The following is a 27,865-nucleotide window of genomic DNA, read 5'->3' on the forward strand; positions in this document are numbered from 1 at the left end:
TAACATTTCTCAATTTGAAGTTTAATGTTAATTCCATGCTGTGTTTCAGTAAGAATACAGATGGTACTTGTGGCTCCGGTGAGAACATCCAGTAGTACAAATCAGATTCACGTTACACATACTGAACAGAAGGAGGAGAGGACATGAGGGGAGTCGGAAAGAGAGTCGAGACGAGGAAACCTGAAAGAATCAGGGGAGTAAAGATACAGCAGGCCTCTATTTCCCAAACTGTTTTGTCTTATATAGAGCCAATGCAAGTTTTGCATTACGTTACAATCAGAGTGTTGAGCATTCCCCTCCCACGCACGCACACGATTTGATCTGCTACAAAGCCATTACCTAACTATCTGCCATTAGCAAAAGCTCTACAGCCTCGCAGCACAATACTTGGTCCGAGAGTGGACGAGGATAGAGGTTGGAGTGATGTTCAGAGAGGGGGGACATTCGGCTTTTTGTGGTCGTAATAAAAAACAAACACCAATGATGTGTCGAAGGAGCAGGATTTGGTAACCACAAAGTAAAGAGGGCACTTAGTTCTTCCTAAAAGCTTATAACACATCCCTTTTAAACCTCCCATCACTGCTTGATTTCCTTCATTTGCAAACTGAAATGTTTCTAACTGACTGAAGCATGGACAAAAAAGTTTTTCATAAACACACATACACAGGAAAAACAGCAAAGAATCATCTTTAAATAAACTCTTGCATATGTGTGTGTTACAAATACAGGCAAGCATACTTGGCAACAGATGATACAGCAAAGAAAAGCGAAATTAAAACAGTAAAAGAGGGGAAAGGAGCTTTAAAGGGTACAGGCTTGCAACATAAAGGTAAAACCCCAGGAGGAGTGGAGATGAAGACCTGGGAGAGGACGTGCATACGAGGAGGAGAGGTGGAAGAAATGGAGGAGAAGAGAGAGAGAGGGGGAGTAGGCTGCAGGATAAACCCAGCTGAAAAGTGTGGCTGGGGACAGGAGCGAGTGCTGGGGGGAGAGAAATAATGGAGGAGTCAGAGGAGGAAGAAGGATAAGGAGGAGGAGGGCTTGTCTCGTGTTGTTCAGTCTCACTGGGCCTCTTCCTCCGCATCTTGCAGTGCTTCTTTGTTCTGTTCTTCACCTGAGATAACGACAGGAAAAGGGAACAATTATGGAGGTTGCGCTTATCTTTGCACATTCATTTAGACATTTTCAGAAGCAGCAAGATGAAGAACAGATAAAGCAGCTCCACCAATGCTGATTATGACAGTTTAGTACCAGTTTAAGACTGCATTTCACTTGCTGTTAGAGCAGAGATGTTACTGAGGCTCAAATCAGTGCAAGTTAGGATTTAAGAGCTGCAATGAAAAGTCAACCAAATCGATCAGACTATTTTGATATTTGGTATTTCCTTCCCTAAAAAATAAACTGTCACATAGCTGCTCTTTCTTGCTTTTTATTTGTGAGGATGTTATAGGAGTATTTGGCTTCATACCTGTTGGTTGGATTGAAAAAAGAAATCTTACTTTGAGTAAAGGTTGTATAATGCTAAACATTGATACCATACTGGTACGAAATCAGCTGATATCAGTGCCAGGTTCTATGCTGAGGAAACAAAAATACAAATCCTAGGCCTCTAACAGAGTACTTTCTTCTTTTGATTTAAAAAAAGTCTGAGGCAAAAGACTGCACAATGTACTCCCTCTTCTTTAGGCCGCTTTGGGTTAAAAACATGAATCAAGATTAAAGGGATCTTCAGCACTTTTCAAATTGTCACTCATTCAAACCAACCATGCTTGGAGTACCAGTAGCATGGTGGTTATGACTGATTCATGGCTGGAAATGAAACCTAAGATATAGTCCTTATGAAGATTTCTGACTGACCTATACTGAGCTTTCTAAACCATCAGTGTGCAAAAAAAATTATCTGCACAATCTGCACAAAGTCTGCAGACTATCTGATGAGATCTGAAGACCGCATCCTAAACCATCTGCTGAAGTTCGAACAGGAAAAAGATCCACGCCACAGTAAGCAGAGGAGAGTGTGGCAAGAGCAATAATGTTATTTTAACTGTTACAGACAACATTGCTTTGCTTTTCATTGTTTTTCTTGAGTTATTTACAAGTCTTTCCACCCCTCTACATAAGGTATATAGCAGCGTCTTTTTTTTTTTTTTTTTTTACAGAGGAAGGCAGGTCATTTCCGTGAGGTCAGGACATTGCTCGTTATCTAAAACAGTTTTAAACAGCATTGATTTAAACACATGCATGCTGCTGCATGATCTCAGCCAGCATCTTCTCTCCTTCATTGTGAGCACCTGAAAGGTAAGAGCGTGACACATAACCTACGCCATCACACCATGGAGAAACATTTTCCCAACCCCTTTATGAATAAAATGTACATATATTAAGAGTTTGTTTGAATAAAATACAGTTGCTGCTTTACTGCAAAATCACATGTCAAACAGATCATAGTCAGGGTTATGTTTGTATCAACTTATTTTAGCAGTCTGTAAACAAGGCAGAAGTAACTGTCAAATAAAAATGAATATAAAGCGACTACTAGTGCAAGTCCACAGTTGTGGGATTTCTGTTAATAGCCCACATGCTTTAAAATGAAAATCACTGTGCCAAAATGTGCCTGATGATCACCAAAATAAACAAAGAGAAGACACAACTCATTATTTTGAAGTGGCGCAGAAAACGCAGAAATTGGTTCCATAAAATGAGGTCAGAATGCAAGTTAATAAATGTTTGGTCCTTAAATATTCTGGAGAAAGAGCACTGGACCCCGGTACCTGATGGTGCCAACTATAAAACAGCATTTTTAAAAATATTTCATGTATTGACCAACAGGAAAAACTTACAGTATTTGTGCATTTAAAAACATATGGGGAACAACTTTCTTTTTTTCTGGTCATTAATGTACAAATTTATCTTAAAAATTGAATTAAAAAAATCTTGCCAAAATCAAGATTGTGATGTAACAAAATAAAAAAGATTTTTTTTTTTTTTTATCATATTTCCCACCCCTATGGGTTGCCTAGGTTAAACTCTGGCCTGTGGCTCCTTTCCTACACAATCCCACTGTCCTGTCCCTCCAATAAAGACACAATGGGATGCAAAAAACTCAAAAAAACAATAGTTTCCATTAGAATGATACAATATTTGGTTGATCTGTGGAGCAGAGGGGGCCATCCCACCCTTTCTCAGTTTGCAGGAGTAATTTTCTGAGTGTATTTTGTGAGCAGGAGTACATGATCATATAAATGGCAAACAGCTGCAAGAAAATGTTAAAACAAATGCATTAAAAGCTTCATTTTTAACATGAGATGTCAGTCCTGAAATGGTGCATTTATTAGAGGGGATGGTGATTATATGCAGACTTAAAAAAGAAAAAATAGTCACCAAATATACATAGGCGGCTGCAAATATACTTTTGTAGGCAGTATAGGTATTTAAGACATCACATAGGCACAGTTCTTAGCAGTTTCTCCACTTTCAGAGCAAAAAACATGAAACGATCTGAGCTGTCATTTTGTGCTTCATCTAATTTCAAAGCGCTAAACAAAAATTCTGCAGAATAAACATCACAGAGAAACTGTTTTCCTTTTGGAGGTGGTTTGGATCAGTCCATGAAAGTGCTAATCAGTAAAGTAACACAACAAATGACAAACATCCATGAGTAACCTGCAGTGTGTTTGCCACAGACAGTGTCAACATGCAGTCCAGTGAGCACGAGTTAATTCACAACAAGCTCTGGTCAGATTTAGTGAAGGGGTAAAAAGCGTTGTGAACCTGTGGGACGGGTTGCTTAGAAAGGTAACCACAGAGACAGCACAGCCATCCGTGTAATGAAGAATTAAGAGGCACAGATAACAAAAGGCTGAGAATCCGTCATGATGAAAATAGAAGAGTAACAGTGCTCATTAGCACCATGGCTAGCCAGGATGTGAGAAAGCTGCAGGAGAAGCAGTGGCAGCGTCACAGGCTGTTTTTGCATTTGTCTGTTAAAATCACACTTCAACAAGCTGCGTTCACAGGTCTTAAACTCAGCAGCAACCACCTGCTGGGTTCAGTGACGTGCACTGTGGAGGAGAAGGGTGTCCGCAAGTTCTTCAAGTCTATTTTCAAAACTGAAATCACAGCTAGATTCTACAGATGTTTAAATCTAAATCATTGGTGCATATAAAGGATCTTTATTTGTGATGGAGCCAAGTTTGTTCCCTGCTATTCCTCATTTCTTTTGCCACTTAACTTCTGTCATCCCTCTACTACCACTACACTAAAAGAAGATGTAAATCCCACAAATCAAAATGTTGATTCTGTGTGCCACCTTTACATATGACAAAGATGTGAGTGTTGCCATTTTTTTATCCTTGATTCGATGAGACTTTTCAAGCTGGTGCCACTGCTTCATTAAAATGAATTATCTGTTGATCTGGATATTCAACGTGCACTGTCAGAACTCATGCGGCAGGACTGGACACACCTGTTGGGGTGCAGAAAGGAGTGGATAGCACACACTGCGGAAGTGGGCTTTTGTGATTGAATAGGATTTAAAGAGAAATTAATGGCTGTACAAATGCTTGAAAATAATTGCCTATGCTTTGTATGGGCATGTGCACCTGGTTTTATTTCAAACATTGGTTTTAGCACTCCATATGAAAGTATTCTGTAACCTGTACCCCTGGAGGAATAGGCACACAATCTTGTTCGACTTTCACAAACTTGCGAACACCCTGACAAACATTAAATCACAAAGCACTCTACTTGTGCAGAGAACGGTGAAAACCATGTGAGAAAAAGAAGAAAACATTTAAAGACGCTCTGTAATTACTCAGAGCTGCCAGCAAACAAACATCCATCACAACAAAAACATTCAACAAGGCTCGACTCGGTAATGTGAGGAGGTTAGTGAAGGATGATACAGTGGTGAGACAGGAGTGATAGTTTGAGGTGAAAAAAGCCCAAAGATAGGAGGAATGACTTACAAAATACACTTCTATAATGGAGGAAGAGTGAAGGAAGAGGACGGTCCTTAAGACTCTACAGGAGAGCGAGGGAGAGATGAGAGATGATTAGAGCAGAGAGTGAGACAGAAGACGGGAACCAGGGAGAGAAAACACTGATGATGGGAGAGGTTAGAGAAAATGTTGGCTAGATCTCATTTTTATACATAGTTTGTCTTAAATGTAAAGGAGTGTTTAAAAAAACTTTGACTTACTACATAACTGACTTATCATCGAGTTGATGTTACGCCAGTACAAGTTTCAGTAATGTGCCCTGTTCACCTCATTCTTTTTTCCTGCTCCAAAACAGTAGCCCACATAATACTCACACTGACCACTTTATTAGGTATACCTGTTCAACTGCTTTGAATATTTCATGTTTGTTGGTGGTCTGGTAGGCTTTCATGCTCTTCACGCCAACCATTTAAACATCACAGAAATCAAGACTCATCAGACAAGGCAAGGCTTTCCAATCCCTACTGTCCAATTTTGATGAACTGTAGCCTCAATTTTCTCTTATTAGCTGACAGGAGTGGCACCTGGTGTGGTCTTCTGCTTTAAGGTTTGACTTACTGTGCTTTCGAAGATGCTGCTGATTTGGGTTAATCTTGCCTCTCTATGAGCTTTGGTCCAGAGAACTGCTGCTCACAGGAAATTTTCTCTTTTTTATACTACTCTCTGAAAACTCTAGAGATGTCTGTGCACAAAAATCCCAGCAGACCAAAAATGATGGCATGTTCAAAGTCCCTTTATTTCACTTTCTTCCCCATTCTGGTGCTTGGCTTGGATTTGTGTCGGTCACATTAATGCCTGGAAAAAACATTGTGTCAAAGCGTCTAGTTATTGAATAGATGGTTGGAGTTGAAAAGGTATACCTAGGTGCAGTGGTTAGTGAATCTAGGTTATGCAGTAAAGTTTACCATGGCTAAATATAGCTGTAAATAGCAAGCACCATTTAAGAGCAGTGATCTGACAAGATTTTCTACCCTGCTATTACAGCACACAAAGTGACAGCAGAAGCTCTGTATCCCCTATCAGATAATGTACCAGAACAAAGCAACTTAATACATAGTTCCTACAAAAAGTATTCACCCCCTTGGATGTTTAACCCTTTTATTGATTTATTAGCCAATCATGGTCAGTACAAGTTGGCTTTTTTTGACAAAAACACCCCCTAATGTCAAAATAAAAACAGATTTTCACAAGTTATGTCAATTAAATGAAAACATGTTAGGTAAAATAAGTGACTGCAGAAATATTCCCCCCTCTAAAATGGCTCACCTAATTGAAGAGAGGTCCAGCCAATTGGTGCTAGTGTCTCACAATTAGTGAAATGGGGATCATCTGAGAGGAGTGAATGTGTCTCAAGTGATTGTAGTATAAAGACACCTGTGTCTGGAAGCTCCAGTCACTAGTCAATCAGTACCCCTGGCTACCATTTCACCATGAAGACAAAGGAACACTCCAAGCAGCTCAGAGAAAAGGTTATTGAAAAGTATAAGTCAGGGCATGGATGAAAAAAAAATTTACATACCCCAGAGTTTTTTCAAATCCATCATCTAGAAATGGAACAAACAGTGGCTGTGCAAGGACAGCCTCTGTATACAACAACAGCTGCTCGAGGTTCTTCACCACTTTAAGCTTTATAGGAGAGTGTCAAAGAGAAAGCCACTGTTGAAGAAAACTCATTAAATCTTAACTAGAATTCACCAAAAGAAATGTGGGAGACTCCATGGTCAAGTGGAAAAAAGTTCTTTGGTCTGATGAGACCAAAAAGATGCTTTTTGGCTATCAGACACCAAACACTGCACATCACCATAAATACACCATCCCCACTGTGAAGCACAGAGGTGGCAGCATCATGCTGTGGGGATGCTTATCAGCAGCAGTCTCTGGAAGGCTTGTAAAGGTAGTGGGTAAAATAACTGGCAAAATATAGGAAAATCCTGGAGGACAATCTTATCCAGATGTGCAATCCTGATAAAGATCTATCTACACTGACTCAGTGCTGTGATTGCAGCCAAAGGTGCATCGACTGACTTTAAGGGGATGAATATATATGCAGTCACTTATTTTACATTACACATTTTATTCGATTGACATTACTTAGGAGAAATCTGTTTAAGGGTAAAACATCAAAGGGGGTGATTATTTTTAAAGGTCCTGTAGATTAAGTGCTGACACACTGTCAAAGAATGGTGATCAAGTTTTGGTACTCTAATGTTGAAGACTCCTGGTGGGGAGGTGAAGTTTGATGGATAATTAACCCCAACCAAGTAATGATCCCAGTAGTGAATCACTTAAAAACATCACCATTCACTGCATATGAAACAGAAATGGTTTTTTTAATACTCAGTGAGAAAACCATTGAGATTTAAAGAAAGCATGTCAAAAACATATGTACAGAGGCCCATGGTAGCACTATTTGATATGACAAGGGTAAAAATGACAGAATTTAGGTTATTATTTACATGAAGACAGCAAAAACAACAACACATTGCTTTTGTTGAGTGTAACGCTGGTCAGACAGAGCAGTGCCAGCTAATAGGTATTTTCACTCTGGAAACTCTCATCACTAAACCCAACGTGTACAGCATTTAAAGGTTCATTATTAACAGAAAACAGATGTCAGTAAGAAAGGTGTTTTTGAAACCCTGTTCTAATTCTTCATAGTTTTATTTTTGTCCATAGCTGAGAGGACGTTGCAACACTATGCAATGAGGGATTTGAAGCAATATATCAGCTGTGCAATCTGTCAAAAGCAAGTTAATGAAGAAAAATAACAATAGGGACAAAGACATCCAGTATTAAACAGGAAACATAAAGTCAGGGATGATGCTTGAGGCTTAAGACAGGAGAAGAAAGGAAATGCTCTCTCACCATCTCCCTGCACATCTGAGGTCCATAGTGTCAAGTTGTCACGTAGCAACTGCATGATAAGTGTTGAGTCCTTATAGCTCTCCTCGCTCAGCGTGTCCAGTTCTGCGATGGCGTTGTCAAACGCCTGCTTTGCCAAACTACGTAAGGAGAGAGAAGGTCACAAAGTTACACAAGCGGTAAACAGTAAGTGTAATTCAACAGTCAGCAGTAAAATATGAGGGGTTGTGTTTTCACTAGTTTCTGAATAATTTCATTCGTCTGCTTTTGATTCTGTTATGACTCCCCCTCTAAGGCAGTGAGATTTGTGTGTCTGCAATGAAATTAATGATCGGATCCCTTTCAACACTGCTTTTGAAATTGCTGTGTTCCTGAGATTAATTTAACCAACATCCTGAAGCATCGTCAGCCAACAGCTGGGACAGTTTTTCTTTTATGTTGGATTTAAGTTCAAAGCTAAATTTTTTTGGGTGTGGGTGTAATTTTCACCAAGCTGAATAAAAATGAAACACCCAGATTTTATCAGGTTTTCATAAAGGGCTTTATAGGTTTATGGCATTAACTTTTAGAATAAATACACTTTATGACTGTTTAATAGATTATGTATTGTTCCCACTGTAATATTTCTACTTATTTCTCCTATTTCTAATCTTTTAACAATCTTTTAACAATGCAGGGCTTAAAGTGAGAAAAAATCCTGTACCTTCCAAACTTTTTCGGGGGGGGGGGGGGGATCTGTCACAATTTGAGATATTGGGAAAGTGGCTACAATGTCTCAATGTTTTAATTTATTAAGACTATTTTAACATATATGCAGGGGTTAAAGCAAAAAGAAAAAAAAACATTATATGGAAATGAATGATCTTCATAGATGATGAACTTCATAGAAGTGTTGGGGCCTGAAGGTGACTAGAGCAGTATGATTTGGAAATTAGACCTTGAGACAGATCAGACAGAAGAGCAAATGAGCTCCATTCATGCTGATATATGCTGCTGTAATCCTTTTATCACTCATTTTTTTTAACATTAGGCAGGACCAACTAACAGCTGAAGTCTTTTCTTGTTTTCATCCTATTTACTTAAACTTTAATGTGTTCTAGAGACTGAAGTATGGGTCTGTGATCATCCTTAAACTGTGTTTTAAGTCCTTGACAGGTTACAAGATGACCTACAATCACAAGATGACATATTATAAGGGTATTGGATATTGACAGTTTTGTCAGAGCAATTTTGTCTTCAGCTATTTTTTTTGCATACATTTTTGCATAAAAATTACCAGGGGTTGGGCGAGGTTGAAAGACAGATCGTGCTCTGTGATGAACGTCCACACGCGTATTTTCGAGTCACACACACAGTCAGTTATTGATGCCAGTACATCAGCTGTGGTTGTTGCTCCCGGTAACTGCGTTGTGTGTGGGAGAGCGTGAACAGCTGCTCTATGAGTGGGGTTTGACTCATGACGTGGTAGCACTTTTTCCCCCCAGTTGAATATACCAGTTTTCTCAAGCACAAAGTTACCAGCTACCAAAAGGCTTACCGTCTTTTCCTATCTCTTCTATCCACGCCCAGCGCCATTTATTTTTTAATCCTTTATCAACTAGGAGGTCATCTTCCCCAGGATTCATGAATTTACTCTCCATCCAACTCTCCTTCGACGTGACGTCTCTCTACTCGTGCATCTATGCAGCATAGGACTCGGTTGACACTTATTTTTCCATGACCCGTCCCATTCCACTTCTGATTGGCTAATAATGCTAGTTGGAGAGCAGGAGAGTTGTGCTTCTCTCATATCATTGGCAGACAAACTCAAACTCGAGAGTGATGGTGATGATATCAAGATGTTTCTTTTTTTTTTTTTTTTTTTTTTTTTTAAATATAAGACATTTTCATCCCGCAGCCAAACGCCGCACGCTGGAAATCTGGCACGGTGCCGGAATACTTTAAGCCCTGACGATGTTTAAATCCAGAACATGAGTCACCCCCATATAAAATGCAATCTGCTTTTTAGAAAGTCACAAGAGGAAAAAGGTTTAAAGTGTCCTCCTGTGTTCCATTTTATTCCATGAAGTCCACAACATGCCGTTTCTGTGTGGCTGTGTCACACTTTTGGTATCATTTTCATGCTTCATGGAATTGCTCATCAATTAACTACAGTATGGTAGTTAAGCTCCTGGTCTCTGACGATTGTTGTGAGGTAGACTCACAGCCAGCGAGTCGCTCTCCCCACCTCCAGCTGTCACTTTTTGTCCTCACTGAGGAGTGTTTCAATTAAAAATAAAATTGTAATTTTAACTGAAACATTAATGGTATGCATTCCATTTCTTTAAATGCACGATTATGACCAATCAAGGAGGAAAAGCGGTTAAAAAGAAACACTAGACCCACCAGACTTGTCTGTGTTCTTACCTTCTCAGCACATTCTGTACAGTGAAGCAGATTTTTGCCATACACAGTGAATGGAGAGTGAATTTTCAATCCTGTTAGGTCTCATGCAGTTGTTTGACGGTGGCAGCTGCACGCACTTGTGGCAATGATGTCACATTTCTTAGCATTATACTGGTAGGCTATTGAAGTCACCAAGATATAAGCTGCAGTCAACTTTTTAGATGAGAAAAAGAGATATTATAAGTGTAGCTTACAACACCAGATAGTAAAATCTATTTTGCTAATTGTCTTATTTTCAATCATGTTTTTACATGTGCCATTTTCAATCCCATGCTAATTTATAAAGCTGTTAAAAGTTTATATAAGTTGAAAAGGACCCAGGTGTCTGACAGTGTTGTTCCCCTCTAAATTCTTGACTATGCTCCCATGCAACTGGGTGACCTTTTCTGTCTGCTGTTTGGCACTGGGCAATAGAGCACGGTTATTTTATCAGAGGTTTCTTTTTATAGACAGCTGATGTTCGATCACAGAAAATCAGTGGGGTGCAAGAACAAAATGATGAGGCAAAAAACTTCAGTAAAAACTCTGAGTTAAAAGTTTTTTTCTACAGGATTCTGGTATTGTGAATAACCCATACTACACTGGAACTTATTATACATTAGCCAACGTGACACCTGCTGCCTGCTTGCTATGGTTCAAGCCAAACACCCTGAAAGAAAACCCCATTGCTACAAAGTTTAAGTGCTGAACTCAAGGCGCCAGAAACAAATACCACATCAGCAACAGAAAATGATGACACCTACCTGCAGGCACGGTCTGGCGAGTTGAGGATTTCATAATAGAAAACTGAAAAGTTAAGGGCCAGTCCCAGGCGAATGGGGTGCGTTGGAGGGAGTTCAGTCAAGGCGATGTCGCTAGCAGCTTTGTATGCAACCAAACTGTTCTCTGCTGCCTCCTTCCTGTCATTGCCTGTGGCAAACTCTGCCAGGTACCTGTGGTAATCTCCCTTCCTAAACACAGAGAACAACATGGTAAGACATCTGGTAGCTCTGCACAGAGTAAGAGTTATGAGTCCAGAACAATGGTAAGACAAATCAAACTCGACAAAAGCATATTTTGAAAATTTGCATTAGTAAATACAGATTCTTTAACAGTTATGAAAGCATGGTTTGACAACACTCTTTGTTTAGATTTTTTTCAACTTCTTCTCACAATGTAATTTATAAAAACAAAGGCAGACAGAGAGATAATTATTATACAAAAAATAGTCTGATAACAGACATTTACTACTTAACAGCACTTCGGTGTTATTCATGCTGCTGCTTTAATTAAAAAGAATGCTTTTAATCATTAAATAAAAATCTTCAAGAAAGCCGTGTAATCCATGCTGGACAGTCTAACAGATGAAACAAGACAGAGCCTGCTGTGGAAAGAGAACCATAGATCAAACTAACAAGTGTTAGAGGTAGAGCAGCGCCTACTGCTCAGAGTGTAGTGAACCAAGTGAATGAGAAACCCTGCTGTGATTTACAGAAGCACAGTCAAAAAGACTACTTCAGCCAGAATTAGAAAGAATATAGCAGGTTCTAGAGAGTGCAGTCTGAACAATGGGGCATAAAATCACCTGTGAAGATTCATATAATGAATAGGAGTTTTGAATATTTTTTGTTCATCCCAATTCCATCATAGCAATGATTTTAAGAGTGTTTTAAGGTCTGAAATTTTAGGTCTGAAATACAATATATCATTATTGTTGTAAGAATATAGACTATGTCTGAATAAATTTGTGGGGTGTAAGGTGAAGTCTTTTTCTTTCTTCATCCTAATTTCTTGGATTTTGAAGTGTTTTTTAAGGTCTGAAGTTTTGGTCTGCACTACGTTAATAATGCGGACATTAGCCCATAACCTCTTGTCTCTAAAGTCACCATTTTTAAGGAAAACTGAAACAAGAGCTGTATTTAAACTACATGTATGCTGACATTTTTTGACACGTTTTATTCGTTTTAAATCTGTAAAACTCACTGATAGATATAACGGGTGACAAACAGCACTGGGTTTGAAAAAAAACTGAAATCATGAAAATTGAGATAAGAGGTTATGGCCTCACACCAGCAATAAGGATATTGGTATTGGCTAAAATTAGTTTGTAATTGTCGGCATATGGGATATCAGCAAAAATGCAGAGAAAACCAGAATCCCTTGTAAACAGGGCACTGACTTTCTGCACTGGTAGCTAACAGATTTCTTGTATTGGTTTGGAGTAGTGAATATTGGGTAGTAAAAGTTCAATGAGTGTGTTGTTAATTTTTGCCACATTTTCTCTTACCCTTTCTACCTCTACTCTACTAATTCAGCAGGGAATACTGTAAAAAGCTGAATTTGTCAACAATCGTGACGTTACATACTCTTTTTATATCAAACAGCTATGTAAAAACAAAACTACTAAGAAAAATGAACATATGGAACATAAAATCAGCATGTTTAAGAACTAACATTCACATCAGATCCAGTTTAAAGTTGTATTTGATGTATTTTTTATTTTCTAGTTTGACTCAGATTGCATCTGTAAAAATGGATAAGGCAGGTTTTTGACCTAAAATGCAGCCAGTCATCAGGTGAGCCTCTAAATACATCGCTTCATTCTCAGAAAGCTGTTGCTCTATTTTATCATAAAGTTTGTGGTTTGGTGTCTTATATGGAGTAAGGGGCTTCACAGAGTGATATGAGACGGCAGAGGAAGAGAGTGTTTGTCATTGGGATATTTAAACTCTGCACTGACACATTAATTGTAGTGGTTTCTTTAGGAGGCAGTTAAAAAGAATGGTTGGTTAAATGTTGTCTAGTGATGGTGACATTTCACTTAATGGAAAGCTGATCAGTAAGGTTTATTCATCTTGTTTCTTTCTGTTGTCTGTTGTTTTACTGGTCTAGACAGGCCCTGAATGATGTCTGCGGCTTCAAGCTGTGTGGTAAGGACACATTTTCCAAGAAGACAATATGCCACTTAAAGCATCTAGGCAGTTTGTTGCCCTCAACTTGGCTTGTCAGGGCTTAGTGAGCATTCTCAAATGATTTTAACTCCTCAGTCACCACATCTAAACCTCAATGATCATTCAAACATTTTGAATTGGCAAAAAGTTCCGGACTTGTACATACACTGCCTGGCCAAAAAACAAAAGTTGCCACCTGGATTTAACTAAGCAAACAGGTACAAGCCTCCTATTGGATAATTACTGCATAGGCAGTTATTTAACCCCAGCTGATGCAATGAGTAACTTCTCATTTCTTAAACAATGGATTTTGTCTTCCCTAATGGCACGGGCATATTCCAAGATGACAATGCCAGGATTCATCAGGCTCAAATTGTGAAAGAGTGGTTCAGGGAGCATGAGACATCATTTTCACACATGGATTGGCCACCACAGAGTCCAGACCTTAACCCCACTGAGAATCTTTGGGATGTGCTGGAGAAGGCTTTGCACAGTGGTCAGACTCTCCCATTATCAATAATTAAAATTAATGCAACACTGGATGGAAATAAATCTTGTGACATTGCAGAAGCTTATCGAAACAATGCCACAGCGAACACATGCTGTAATCAAAGCTAAAGGTGGTCCAACGAAATATTAGAGTGTATGACCTTTTTTAGGTGGCGACTTTTATTTTTTGGCCAGGCAGTGTATAAATGCAGCACTAACTGCAACAGAGCATGCACAGTTGTTAAGAGAGTCAAAACTGTGATTTAAATAAAACACACATTTTGTAGTAGAAAACCTTAGACTCTCCCGTGACTGCAGCTAAGATGAGGTGCTTGTCCAGTACATCCAGAATGTCATTGCAGATTGACTTCAGCTCTTTCTCAACCTGCAGAAAAGAAACACAAAAACACAGCTGTCAACAGACTGTGGGTTCATACAGAATCTTACAGCGGCTGGGACCAACTTTTCCTTGTTGTAAATAAAGGTTTGGTTGCAATTCAAAGCTTATTTATGTGACTCAACTCAGCTGAGATTCAGTGTCAAATTGTTAGTGTCAAAAGTGTTGAGACAGGCAGTAACTCATTTATAAAACATCAATATTTCCTCTATTTTCGTTCCAAGTATTGATGTTTCCCTAAAAAATTCTGTCTACCACAACACAAGTGATATTTAAAAGTGGCAAAGGTACACCAGGCATTCCATCAGGAGTCCCCACGGTGGTGTCTGTCACAGAGGAGGCAGACGATGTCGGCCATCTAAATCTGACAATTTGACATCAGTGTATGGTGACATATTCTGCAAACAAAAAGCTCCCTTTAGATCTTACCTTTACACAGCTTAAGATTGATGTGAATCTGTATTTTCATTTTTAAATAAGGGTTTGACAAAGTTAACTTTGCCAGCAATTTTAGAATGTGCATAAATGCAGAAATCCTTTTAGAAGGTGGCATATTTGTGTTTGTTCTCATTTAAAGAACGTGAGAACTGAAGAAAATCTGCATGAAGCAGGGGTCATATCTGAAAAAAACATAAAGGCAAAGGCTCCGGACTCTCGCAATAACCGTCTCACGATGTATTAGGCTTCTCACACATGCACTAAACTTTTGGGGTGGTCGGACTGTGTGAATGCAAAAAGCAGATTTTTTCACCTTGGCTTTATCCAGACCTTCTTAAGCTCACCCTGCCAGTAAAATTTTTGCTTGAACGATGACACCTACGATCACAGTTGGCTGAAAGTCACCAGTTAACATGGTCACTTATTAAATCAGTACACCGTGAACACAACATCCATGCCTGGAAGAAAATGTGGGAGAAACGGAAAGCAGACTGTGCTGATCTGACCACTGGTCAGTGTTAAAGTCATTGACTAAAACCGTGACTGATAAAGCTTGTCACTTACCTTTTTCCATGAAAAAGATGAGACTAAGACAAGCTTAAAGTATATCTTTGATGATAAAACTGACAAAAGTAAGGTCAAATTTCATCACAGAGACTGAGATGTTGAAGCTGGACTGTCGGGCATTCAGAAGCCATATTTCTCCACTGTGCATATAATTTGTAAAAACACAAGCAAACACGAGGCTTAAAAGTTTGTTAATATGACTGTTCTATGTATTTATTTTCTAATATGGCTAGTTAAATTTGTTCGAAAAGAATAAAGGCTGTGACTAAAAGTAAGGACTTCTTATTGACTAAAAATGGACTAAAACATTTGAGTTTCCATCCACAAAACTGGTCTTATTTCAAGCGTGAAAGTGACTAAAATAGGACTTGGACTGAGCAGCATTTTAATCATTAGACTACATCTTATATAGCCTGAGCTCTCTAGTGGTATCCTCCAGTAATACACATCATAAATAGGCAAATATGTCTAAAGTAAAGCTTGAGAGACAGCTGGACTCAAGGTGAAACAGCAAGTGTATCTCCAGCCGTACAGTAACGTCCAATATGCTCCTTTAAAGTCCTGTTTTTCCTCTTAAGCCCCTCCTTCCTCCTCTGAGGGTCATGTGTGAAAGAGCAACTTGGGGGAGATTTAGGCACAGACTGTCCTGAAATTTCAGTAGTGCATATTTGAAAAAAGGCTCAAATCCCACATCTGTCAATGACAGAGCTCTGGTGTTTAGTATTCAGAGTGCCAAGTCTCCAGCCAACCCTTGAAAAAGGAAATGCAAGCAAAAATTGTCAGCAGTACTGCCAATGTGTGATGTCATTTAGGATACAAAAAATGTTAGCCTCCTGTATTGGACAGTGGAAGGCATGTGTTATCCTACATTAAACTGTATGAGTTCCCTCCTCTTATTGAATCAACTCATTGACGCCATCAGTGACTGGAAGCTGGTCTTCAGCATGAGTGAAGAAAAAAGATTTAAAGCTGACTCATGGTTGCTGCCTACCTCATTATTTCTCTCAGACAAGTGTTGGTGGGCAGTGAAATCTCACTGTTTCCTCTCAAAGTGGCGAGGTCAGTGGAGGAGAGCTTTAAAAAGTGCTGCCAAAAAGACTAAAGCATTTCTGGCATCTCGCCCATTGGATATGGAAATTAGATTTCATAAAGAGTGAAACTCCACTGCTTCCCATGAAAGAAAGGAAGGTAGAAACTTCAAACAGTTTCACTTCAACCCACTGGAGACTGAATTTCAATATAACGTCTGATTCAGAGATTTAAAGCAAGGGTTGTTTCATTTATGAACAAATGAAATGATATATGACTGCAACAAGGCTAAAAGAAACCGCCATTGCTTCAGTGCCCGTCCTCAGCTAAATAAACCGATGAGTGCATAGTCCAAAAATGACAGAAGACTGATGATGTTTTGTAAGAATCTGGTGCAGACATCAGAAGGATTGCAGCTATGTGTTTTCATTTCACTGCTTTGGCTTGGTAAGTAATGGTAAATTGGTAAATGTAATAAACTCACAAAAGGTGGGGAAAAAAAACAACCAATCTAGCCCATGAGGCTAAAATTTTGTTAATGTTTTTCAAGTGTTAGGATCAAAGCTAGGCTTAAAAACAGTAGAAGGAATGTGTTATGATCAAATCTCTAGGCAGAGAAAGATACAAAAATCCCCTAACGTTGTTTGAAATATAACTCATATGACACTTGGAAGATTTGGCATAATAACAGAGTCTGACCATTTTCCTGTATTCTCGGATCATCTTTAGTTTGTCCTCTCCGCCTTTATTTTCTTCTTTCTGTTCGAGGCTGCTGATTATCCTCCAGGAGGCTCTCCTGGCTCCAATCACGTTCTTGTATGCTACAGACAGCAGGTTCCTCTCCTCCACCGTCAGTTCCACATCCATACTGGCCACCTTCTTCATCGACTCCACCATTTCTGAGAGACACAGAAACAAGTCACATGATTTTCCAGCTTTGTACACAGATATTAGCCAAAAAGGAGCATAAACCTGAACTCTGTGGGAATGAAGTTTTCGAATTTTGAGTACTACAATGTGTTTAAAAAATTGTGTCTTGTACCTTCAACAATTTAGATATTTAGACATCATTCTGCCATAAAACCTGTATATAATGTAGTCCTTTCAAAGAGAACCAACAAACACATCGGTGGATTCAATATATCAAGCCTGTAAATCAATTGTGTTTGTTGTATAGGGCGGTAAAGGGGTATCAGCACAGCCACTGGTAAAATTTCCACCACAGAGGAGTGGCTGCTTGTGGATGTGCATATGTGCTCCAGCAAGGTAAATAAGGCCCTCTATTTATCACTGTCCTGTTTACTTTGGTCAATCAGCACACGCAGCGTGCAAAAAAATAGGCAAGACCTTGATTCCCTAAATTCTCCGCACCTGAGCTGTGACTTTCAGTTGCGTTGGATGCAGCGCACATGCGAGCAGTCTGAAGGCCCTTACCTAACATGCAAATAAACTGAAAATCAAGCCAGGTCGTGGTCGAGGTGTGTCTCTCACATGTCCAGTCAAAAACAGGCTTAACTGATACCGCCATTAGAGAAGCGGAGTGATGTGTGACAAACAGCTCAGTCCTGTCTTCAGCATGTTTTGCTCTAGTAATATGGGCAGCCGGGTACCATGCCAAATATCACCCACTTGGGCTGTTGTAATTACCCTGCAGCACAATAAAAAGTTAAAACTACTGTTCTATCCTCTTGAACAGCAATATGGCGAGAGTGCATGCTTTGCAAAGCATCTATGTCAGCCTGTCTGGGGCTTTAACACAAGCCGTGTGCTGCACTGAATCCACACATTTTGTCTGTAGGCAGCAATTCATTAATTTATTTAATAATGGCTAAAGAAACTGTCTGAACAGGTGCGTTTCACTTGTTTTAAGTCCACAATGATGCATGGTGTTAAACGTAGCGATATTACTGCTAAAGGCAAGTTAAATTAATAGGAAACGCTATTTCTGCCAGGTTCCTTAGAATAATAATCTGTTGTTTTACAAACACCGTGTTATCCTCCTCTTAAACACTGAATAACTCCACCAGTGACGCCGTGTTGTTATTGCCGTGTTGCCTCTTAGCGCTGAGGCTTCTACCTCTTCTCTAGGGATTAACAGCGGATCACGCACCGCAGCGCCACCTACTGTTTCAGAATGCGTAGTCTCGAGAAGACGAAAAACGCCTTTATTATCTGTGGATTTTATTATTGGAATAACAAAAACATTAAATTGTAGAGACCCTTGTTGGCACAATAGTTACACTTGGAGTCAATGTGATTGTTTTTATATTATTTGGTAGAATAATGAGAAGTCTCTAAGTTAATCATTTAAATTCAGGGTGAGGATATACTTGAATCTATTCTCTTTAATGTAAATAGCACACTGTCCTTCCATTACCAATGATTTAAAATCATAATGTGGAGCCTTTAAAGCTGATATCATCCTCTGTATTAATGGATGGTCTGGGACTCTGCCCAACAATAACTCCTCTAATGCACAGATTCCCCTCCTATAGACACATAGGGAGGGATTCTGGGAACTGTTCAAGGGTTGCCAACCACAGAGCTGAGGAAAAAAAAATCAATGTGACATCTTTCTTATGCTTTACTTCCTCATCTTCAAAGGTTATCCAGTAGGGTATGGTGTGAAGAACGAATACAGAATCCAGGGATTAATTGGCTATTACAATCTCTCGCCATTCTGAAGGAGCTTCTAATAAGTACAACAAACTGTTTCCATGGAGACTAACATAAAGCAGGCACAATATGGAGCCTCTTTAACCAAGTTACAAGGAGCAGTTCAAGAAGGCGTGCAGCAACATAAACACTGGAATACAATCAACTGTATCTGACAGTAACATATTTCATGTCAGTCCTGGATGAAAATAAAGAGCATGCAAGCTGAATGTGAAAATGCAACATCACTTATTAAAATAGCATCATATATGCTATACTAAAGAAAGGGAAAATGCTATTGCTATTCTTGTTAACACAGTAAAAATAAACAGTGGCTCAAGCTGCACACTGGTCATAACTAATGTTAAACCTTCTAGCCTGGAGGAAAGAGCGGCGGTGTGCTGTTCGTTTGGTTTTTAACTTCCCAGACAGGGTGGTGTTATCTGCAGAAGCCAATAGCAGGGCTCAACACACCATGCTGTAGAAACCTGATACACAGTGGCTGAAAGCCTGAAGGAGCACTATGCAGCTTTGATCACTTTACCCTGCAAACTGACCTAATCTCATGCAAACCTACTGACCTCTCTGTGCTTTTCAGGGTTTTTTCCACTTTTCAAGGTTTACAAATTTACCGAAGTCACACTATTTCGACACACTACTGACTTAAAAAAACAGCAAATCCTAACTCTAGAGTGGCTGACAGACTGGAAATCCAGCATCAGTTTTCAGGTGCCAAAAGAGATAATCCAGATCCAGTTTACTCACTTTCTATTTGATTAATTTCCATACTTGTTTGCATTAGTTGGCTGAATAATTAACATGTTTGAACATTTAAAAGCATCATTACTATAACCTAGCAATATTATCTCAAGAAAAGAAAACATATTTACACTATTTTACAACCAAAGGTGCTGTAATTGGAGAGGGAGGCCGTGTGCAGTGATAGACAATCAAATGAGAGTTAGTGCCAGGATCCTGATACAGCAAGAGAAGATGCTCTTTTCTAATTGTTTCACAGTGGTTGTAATCTAAAGAAGGCAGAAACACACCAGCACCTCTGCACAGACATGACAAATATTTAGGATTTGGTTTTACTGATGTTTAAGACCTGCCTCTGTCTGCCTGTTGACTGGTTCTATCCTCTGGCCTCTGCCACAGCCTTTATCTCCTTTCCGTTTAATTCACAGGTCAGCAAACACATTTTATTATGTCTCTTTACTGTCTCTTAAAGATGCACGTGTCAACATTTATGTCTGTTAAAAAAAAAATTAGAGCTGAATTAGAGTTTCTCTTGGTACTTAAACGTTTTTTACATCCTGACCTGTGGACTGATGACAGCCCTGCAAAAGCACTGACACCCATGAAATGACCTAAATATGAAAAAATGAGCAATCACAGACAAAGCAGAGGCAGTGCATAAAATTAATCTGGTTTACTGATAGTTCAGAGTAAAAAATAATTACAATTTCTAATTAAAAATTAAGAAATTGAACTAAACTTCTTTGTTTTGGGTGTCCAGGGGACATTTTTGTTGCAATTGCATCAAAACAGGTATCAGTATAATTTGATTTTAGCTAGTATCTTATTGAAATTCAAACTCTAGTGCCCTGACAAGACTACCACAGTAAAAATTGACTTCAGACATTTCCTCATCCATGTCTGTCTCGATGGTCCAACAAGTGTAATAAATTCTGTTGCCTGTCTCAGCTGATCCAGGGGCTATGCTATACATCTCCTCTGATGTCTCCTCTCTTTTCTTCAGTTCTTTGCAAAAACTGCTGTGCAGTCATCTGCAGTTCAATATTTATCTACTCAAACTCAATACGCGCTGGTTCCATTGCCATAGATTCCTGTACACCAGCACTGGTGCCTGGTGGAGAACTGGCATAAAAATCTCACTTTTGTGCAGTGTTTGGGTGGAGTACTGCAGAGTGACGTGGACACATCACTGCACAAGTATGTGGTGCTCACAATGGTGTATGTCACTACAGCGTAGAGTAGATGCAAAAGCATAAATGGGGCTTAATTAAGGCCAGGCTTGGGTGTCAATATCTATAATAAAACTGGCTTAAACAGAAATTTAATTCCATACCAGTCAACTAGTTTAACGCTGTCAAAACTCTTTAACGCTTGAGCAGTAATCCTAATAAGCTGTGTTGTCTTTTTGGGACAGGATCAAAGCATCTGCAGGTAAATTGTTGACCACGTGTGCTTCAAAGTAAAGCTGCTTCTAATAACTAATTTTCCTGTTGATTAAACAGAAATTTTATTTTATAATAGTTAACTAGTTTTAAAGTAAATAAACTCTATGGCTTGAGTATTTGTTGTGATGAGCTGTGTTGTCTTTTTGTTCATAGCGTCTGCAGGTAATTATGTCAAACTGGCTTGCCGACTATGACTAGCGTCAGCAGTGCCAAATTCATCAGTGTCCACGTGTCTGTGCTGGTTGTAGTTATAAATTTATCAAGTCAAGCTTTGTTATGATATAGCTTATGACAACTGGAACTCCCTTTCCTAGATCAAAATACTGCCAACCCAAGCTGTTTCTGTGAGATGCCATTTGTCCGCTGGTTTACAAGAGAGCAGCAAAGTGGGGAGAACGGGCGCATTAACCTGAACTCCCCCAGGTTTCAACCCAGGGGACTTCTGAATTAACTACTTCAATTTCTTGCCTTTAGTTTTATCTTTCTCGTTTTACTTTGGCTATAATTGTGGCTAAAGAGGGCAGGTCCTTAAAACCACAACATCCATGTCCCTTGCCACTGTTACCATGGCAACAAGGCTAGTCATTAACACAGAGCAAAACATGCACCCTAGTAGTGAGGTGATACAGAATTTGAAGGTTAATCTAAGAGGTCTTAGCTTTGAGTTTTTTTTTAATCTTTCCCTCAAAATTCACTGGTGATGGAAGCAGCCTATTTCTAGGGTTTTTCTGATGGGACATTTCTTGTTCCTCTTTCAGTGCACTTTGTGACATGTAGTATTTTATGCACACGGGCCTCTGCTCTCAATTTTTTATCAGAGCACCAGAAGAGAGCAGTTAATCTTTTATACAGATGATTAAAGAGTTTCATGCCAACCTTGGCTGCAAAGGTGCTCTAACTGAATGTCATGTAACATTGTCTTAGGGAAACATTAATGAAGACTTTTTAACTTCTAGAACCAGGGATTCCTAAAGTAGCTCCTTCTGCTTTGCAACTCACTAACCCCTATATGGAGACCAACTTGTAGGGTTGCTACAAAAGGATGTTCCAGTCAGTCTTCAAAGCTGCACTCTGGGTGGTCTTTGCTATTAAAAGCATCGCTCTTTAACATGAAATTGCATGTTTATCCAGTATCCAACCCAATCAGACTCTTACAGCCAGAGCTATGGTTGTTAATAAATGATTATGTCATTGTTGCTGAATCAGACAGCCGCTTGTCTTGAAATTGATGAGTTGTTCATTCTACTAGACTACTCGAAATGCCAAAGATGAAATCCTTAAAGTGTTTTAACTATCCAAATATGTTCTGTTATGTCACAAAAGAAAAGACAAGACAATTTTCGTTCCAAATTTATGCTTCTCGTTAATGCGATAACATGATTTGCTTACTGTCCTCAGCTAAATGTCCAATAAAGTTTATATTTTGAAAAGTACATATACTTTCACTATAGATGCTGAAAACTGTAGGTTTTCACTTTTTCTTTGAGAATGAACCTGTTTTGCAAATTATTTGAAATTATTTGCATCCAATCTGATGCATGTGCAGCAGGAGTATCGTAAATTTAGTCTTGGTATAAGGTTTTAGATTAAAAAGTTCATTAGTTTCAGTCACATTTTGAAAGTCTTTGGTGATATATTCACAAATATGTAACAAATATGTAATCTTCAAGTCTTCATTTGTTGTTTTTTTTTGTCTTTTCTCAATACCGTGATAAATACCCTACTGTGGACTTGTTACCAAGGTATTACCTAGTGTGAGATTTTAATACCATTACATCCCTGGTAATTGACCTCCTGTTTGGATACAGACCTGATTTTATAAGTATATAAAGTATTTGGTAGATGTTTTTTCTTTGTTCATCTTAAAGTGTGTTTTAGGACTGAAATTTGTTGAATTGTTCATCCTTAAACTTTAAATCATTCATCTGAAGGACTAAAGATTTAGGTCTGAACTAGGGCTGGGCAATTTATCACAAATTAGATTAAATCGCAATATGGCCTGCTGCAATTTACAAATTGCAGACAGTGTAATACTACCAAACCTGCAATGTGCAATGTGCAGCAGAGATTTTTTGCTATATACTTTATGCATACAATCAAGTGTCTTTTTTTTAGAATAATTTACAAAAATCCTACTTTTCCTGTTCATGTATCTAATTTCCCTGATCAAAACGAGAACAACAAAAAATTATCATCCCCTTCAGTATCACAATTGATATCAAATTTGCCACATGTACCAAACATACAATTAGATATGTTTTCAAGTCTTTCCTCACCAGTCTAATTTATCAACTACTGTGCTGGTTTTACTATAGAATGATTTATTGCTTGTTAAACAGTACATATAACAAGGAACCTAAAAACAATTGCATATTAAATAGCAATATTGGGGGAAAAAAAACACAATTAGATTATTTTCACAAACAGTTCAGCCCTAGAATCAACTAAATTTAATTTGTAAATATCTGTATTGGATATCTGCTAGGGCTGAACGACTTGTGAAAATAATCTACCTGTGATTTTTCCCCCAGTATTACAATTGTGATTTGATATGCGAAAATTTCCAAAGTTCTTTATATACCAACAAACACAAGCAATAAATCATTCTATGTCATAACCAACACTATATAAGATAAAACTAGAGCTGAACAATTTTTAAAAATATCTAATTGTGATGATTTTGAATTGAATTGAAAATTGGATAGGAATTGATGTATTGAAGGGAATTATCATTTTTATGTCATTCTCTTATTTATAGTAAGAAAAACGTACAAAAAAGTAGGATATTTGTAGACTATTCTAAAAAACTGCCAGTGGATGATTGCATAATATGTAATGCATAACATCTTTGCTACAAAAAAAATTTTAAACTGGTATTTTGAAACAAATCACAGGTTAAAGAAATATTGCATCTTCCGCAATTTGAAAATTGCAGCAGGCCATAATTGCAATTTAATCTAATTTTCTATTAATTGCCTAGCCCCAATATCTGCAGAAAATCCAATATTAAGCATGCCAACATTATTTATGTCAAGAACCTTAAAACATGCACTCTCTTGACTTTTAAGCTAAATTTAGTTTTTCACTTAGTTCACTAATCAATGCAGGATGTGTTGAACTGACAGAAATAAAAAAGCAGCTTCGCTTGAAATGACTTTATGCTGACAGGTGAATCAGCCTGATATTAAAACTTAGCCTCAGAGTGTCTCTTCTACAGTTTGTTTTTCCTATTACAGATATTGTTCCCAGTATTCCACCAGTAGCCTCCTTGTGTACACAGTCAATGTGTTTTACATGCATAAATTGATGCGATGCCATGTTTGGTCAGTGTCTTGCTCTGACACAATGCACAATAAATGATGTGCTAGTAGGAGCAGCTGTGCACACTTTAGTAGAGATGCAATGATAAGTCAGGACAGAAAAATAACCTCCAACTTCAACATTGATACCTTAAGCCATTCTTTTATTGAAAAATGGCAGGGTAGGCCATTATCAGTCTTGCAACAATTACAGTTTCAACTGTTCTCTACTATTACAAACCACATCAACGTGGACTTCAGACACTTATAGCACTAATGATACTTTTGGTATTTTAGGGTTTTTATTGGATGAAAATGTGTCTGCTATCTTTTTTTGAATTGAGGTGTCTTTTTTATTAAAAAATGAACTCCATCAGGTGAAAGTGCATAACAGTAAACCAATGTTTCATATTCATGGATGAGTTTCCTGTATTGATAGAGAAAACCAGCAGACAGGCAGGAGCCACACTCAAAGCATTTAGGAAACCTGATGCAGCACAAGGCATTATCAAACAATCTTTTCTCTGACAATGTGAAATGTATCCACAAAAAACTAAATGTTGGTTTACTGTATAGTACATATAATACCTTATGGCAGAGGTAATCACCTAAAATTCAAAAAGGTCCAGTCGGAGAAAATGTATTAAACCAAAGGTCTGGAATGTCATAACTAGAGTTAGTGTGATATGTGGATCTGGGTGCGATTTCAGGGACTTGCTGCGCTGATAAAATATGAAAATTAGTTTTCTTTATTGCTGGTAATTTTATTTGAAACACAAGTTTTTATTTAAAGTTTAAATAAAAAATTCTGAAGGCTCTGTTTTTCATGTCGATTTTTCTTTTCTTTGACAGTGCCACTTTCTTTGTCTACAGCTCACCCGTTTCTCCGTCTGTGAATCTCTCCTTGTCTCAGCTCACTCGTCTTTTTGTCTACTCTTTGTCTTTCTTTCTTTTTTTCTCATTTTCTCTTCCTGTCTTCCTCTCGTCTGTCCCTTGTAAGAATGTAGTAGTTCAATGTTTACCAACTGGAAGCAGGCCGTTTATTGACCGAGTAGTGTCACGTGAGATGGCTTAACTCGCATGTAATCGGTCTGTGCATTTCCTGATCTGCAAAATCAGTACCGTAAATCCTAGCATAGCTGTGCCGGTTAAAACAGAAGTGCCCTGTCAAATTTAAAGTTCCCTTTTAATCTAATAATTATAGGTACGGGTCCAGGTCCGCATCGGATGGCGTCTGGGTCTGGACCGCAGTTCGCCAGTTAGTAACCCCTGCCTTATGGTGTTCAGCTTTAATGAAAAGACATCTCAAATATAAAAAAAAAATCAAAGTTGCAATGAGCAGGCAGTTATGAATGTCCGCGCGTTTATGGATGTTTGATGTCTGCAGCCACGCCCTCTTGCATGTATTTACCAGTAATGATATAAATACTTTCAATACATCCAAGTCTTTTGAAACCAGTGGTTTAAACACAGGTTCAATTATTAAATGGCAGTTTCAAAAGGTACTAAAGCTTTGTAAAATAGATGTGGTATTTAACCAGAGCTGCCATAAACAAAAGTGAGTCCTAATTTAATTTTAGAAATTTGTTTTTAACATTTGGTGCCAATATACAATTGAAGCATGTAAAATTCAGACAGAGAGCAGCAGTTGGCTTGCAGTTTTGATAACACCCCCCCCCCCAAAAAAAACAACCAAAAAAAAAAACCTTGTCTGACACCTCTTTTCTATTGCTGTTAATTTGATTGGGTAGTGATATCTTGGCTACTTCACACTGCAGTTAAAAGTGACTTGAATCTCCTTTTTTTGTTCATATGTGACTTATCTTATTTTTTTCTGACAGCGCTGAAACAAATCACACTGAACATTGGCATCTGACATTTTCAGATAGGATTTTCCTATGTGGTTCTTCATCAGACACATATCTGATCTTTTGGAATTCAACCACAGTATGAAAATCTGAGAAGGATCAGAACTGAGCATTAACGCATGCAGTGATAGCATAGCTTTGATATCTTTGATCTTCTCATATCAGTTTCAGGCTACTTTCATAAGTGGCACCAAATCAGATATGTATCTGACCTTTTGAAACTCTACTGCAGTGTGAACAGCCCCGGAAAAAAATCTGATAGATCAGAATTGAGCATTAAGGCCAGCAGTGTGAATGCCTATAGCATATTTTATAATCTCAATAAATCTGCTTTGTCTACCTTGTGAACACAAAGTGATACCATGTCTGTGGTGCCAATAGAAAAACCAAAACTCGTTTGAGTACACTAAACCCCAAAAGTACGTTATTCTATTAGCAGAAAAGGTGGATCAACTGTATTCTACATTTATATCTGAGAAAGCTTGAGTAACTTGTAAGAGGACTTCCATCAAGACTCGAGAAAAAGTTTCTCAAGCCTAACTTTGTCTTGATTGTTGCTTATTAACCAATCAAATGATTGGAATACTCTGAGCCCCGCCCTTTCTGGTGCATCATTGGTGCTAGAACTATCTATCAAGAGACCAGTCAGACAGGCAATCCTGGCCTCGTTGTAATTAACCATTCACAGTAATTTTATGAAGCGTTATCCAAGAATTTCCCTGATTAACATAGACAAGCATAGTAAGTTGATTCAAAAGTAATTAAGTGTTTGTGTAATATAATTAACTGGACGTGCAAGCCAACTACAATAAAAACTACATCAATTTCAACTTTTCAATTGGTTTAACAGGTTTATCAGGCTGGACCGTTCCTCTCCTAACGGTACGGTAGCATTATCTGTAGCCAAGTTTTCACATATTTTCTACTCGGGTTGCAGTCAGTTCGGCTACATTGGTGTAGCTTAACTCGGTACATATGATATTTCAGAGGAGTCAAAAGTCGTGATCTTGGGGTGTGGACGTTCCCTGTGAAGCGCTGTGTTTTTGAATAGAGTTTGGTGTGACGCGTGTCGTGGCTGAAGAAAGGCTAGCCAGTTAGTTAGCACTTATAGCTAGTGAAGGCTAACTAACGCTAACTAACGTACGCTTTATGTTAACCAACTGCAGAGCACGCGACCCAGAGCTGGTTCCATCTAGTAGAATGTCCTCTCCTTTTCAGCTAATAATCGTTTTCTTAAACGGCCAAGTGATTCATTATGGTGTAGAAATCTCCGCCATTTTGTCTCTCGCCCAACATATCCATGTGAAGTGCTTTACCTGCGTCTCTGCAAGCCCCCTGCGCAGGGGGAAGAGGGGCCAGACAATCTGCAATGACTGGTACACATATTTGAACCCTTACCGTCATATCTCTCTGCTTGTTCGGCGAGTTTCGCCTGGTAAACTTGGTCCTCTCTCTCCGTCATGGTGCTCGGGCGTGGGGACTGCTCCTTGCGTCCCGATGGAAAGGGAGGATTATCGGGTGCTCGGCGATTCCTGTCGGTGGATCAGCAACACTGCCGCTCCGCTGAACCGAAGACCCACCGGTAGGACTGGCGTAAAGATGGCGTCGCTGCTCCATCCGGGAAACCCACGCAGGCAGCAGTCTTCATCTACGCCTACAAGACCAGTGCCAAATCCAGAAAT

At 38.7% G+C, this 27,865-nt stretch overlaps 1 protein-coding gene across 2 annotated transcripts; it reads right to left on the reverse strand.

The window, feature by feature from the left end:
- On the reverse strand, window positions 1-27,805 carry LOC121518565 (14-3-3 protein epsilon). 2 transcript variants are annotated; one of them, XM_041800925.1, is made up of 7 exons: window positions 27,582-27,805; window positions 16,857-17,056; window positions 14,005-14,111; window positions 11,051-11,257; window positions 7,866-8,002; window positions 4,968-5,022; window positions 1-1,114 (listed from the first exon to the last, which is right to left on the reverse strand). In XM_041800925.1, the coding sequence occupies exons 1-6, from the start codon at window positions 27,643-27,645 to the stop codon at window positions 5,015-5,017; spliced, it is 723 nt and encodes a 240-aa protein (XP_041656859.1). In that variant the 5' UTR covers window positions 27,646-27,805; the 3' UTR covers window positions 1-1,114; window positions 4,968-5,014. The 2 variants fall into 2 exon arrangements, with proteins under 2 accessions (XP_041656859.1, XP_041656858.1); XM_041800924.1 differs by lacking the exon at window positions 4,968-5,022 and having other exon boundaries at window positions 27,582-27,802.
- Between the last annotated feature and the right edge of the window lie 60 nt (window positions 27,806-27,865).

The sequence above is a fragment of the Cheilinus undulatus genome, linkage group 12, assembly GCF_018320785.1.
Source record: "Cheilinus undulatus linkage group 12, ASM1832078v1, whole genome shotgun sequence".
Taxonomy (NCBI): Eukaryota; Metazoa; Chordata; class Actinopteri; order Labriformes; family Labridae; genus Cheilinus; species Cheilinus undulatus.

Bases quoted from the DNA above. Each gene is read 5' to 3' on its own strand.
- LOC121518565 (XM_041800924.1), bottom strand. From the start codon at position 27,645: ATGACGGAGAGAGAGGACCAAGTTTACCAGGCGAAACTCGCCGAACAA. The intron at 14,112-16,856 runs GTCAGACTCTGT...TCTTTTCTGCAG, and splicing joins TCCGAGAATACAGGAAAATG to GTTGAGAAAGAGCTGAAGTC. The intron at 11,258-14,004 runs GTGTGTTTTATT...CTCTGTGTTTAG, and splicing joins AAGGTTTTCTACTACAAAAT to GAAGGGAGATTACCACAGGT.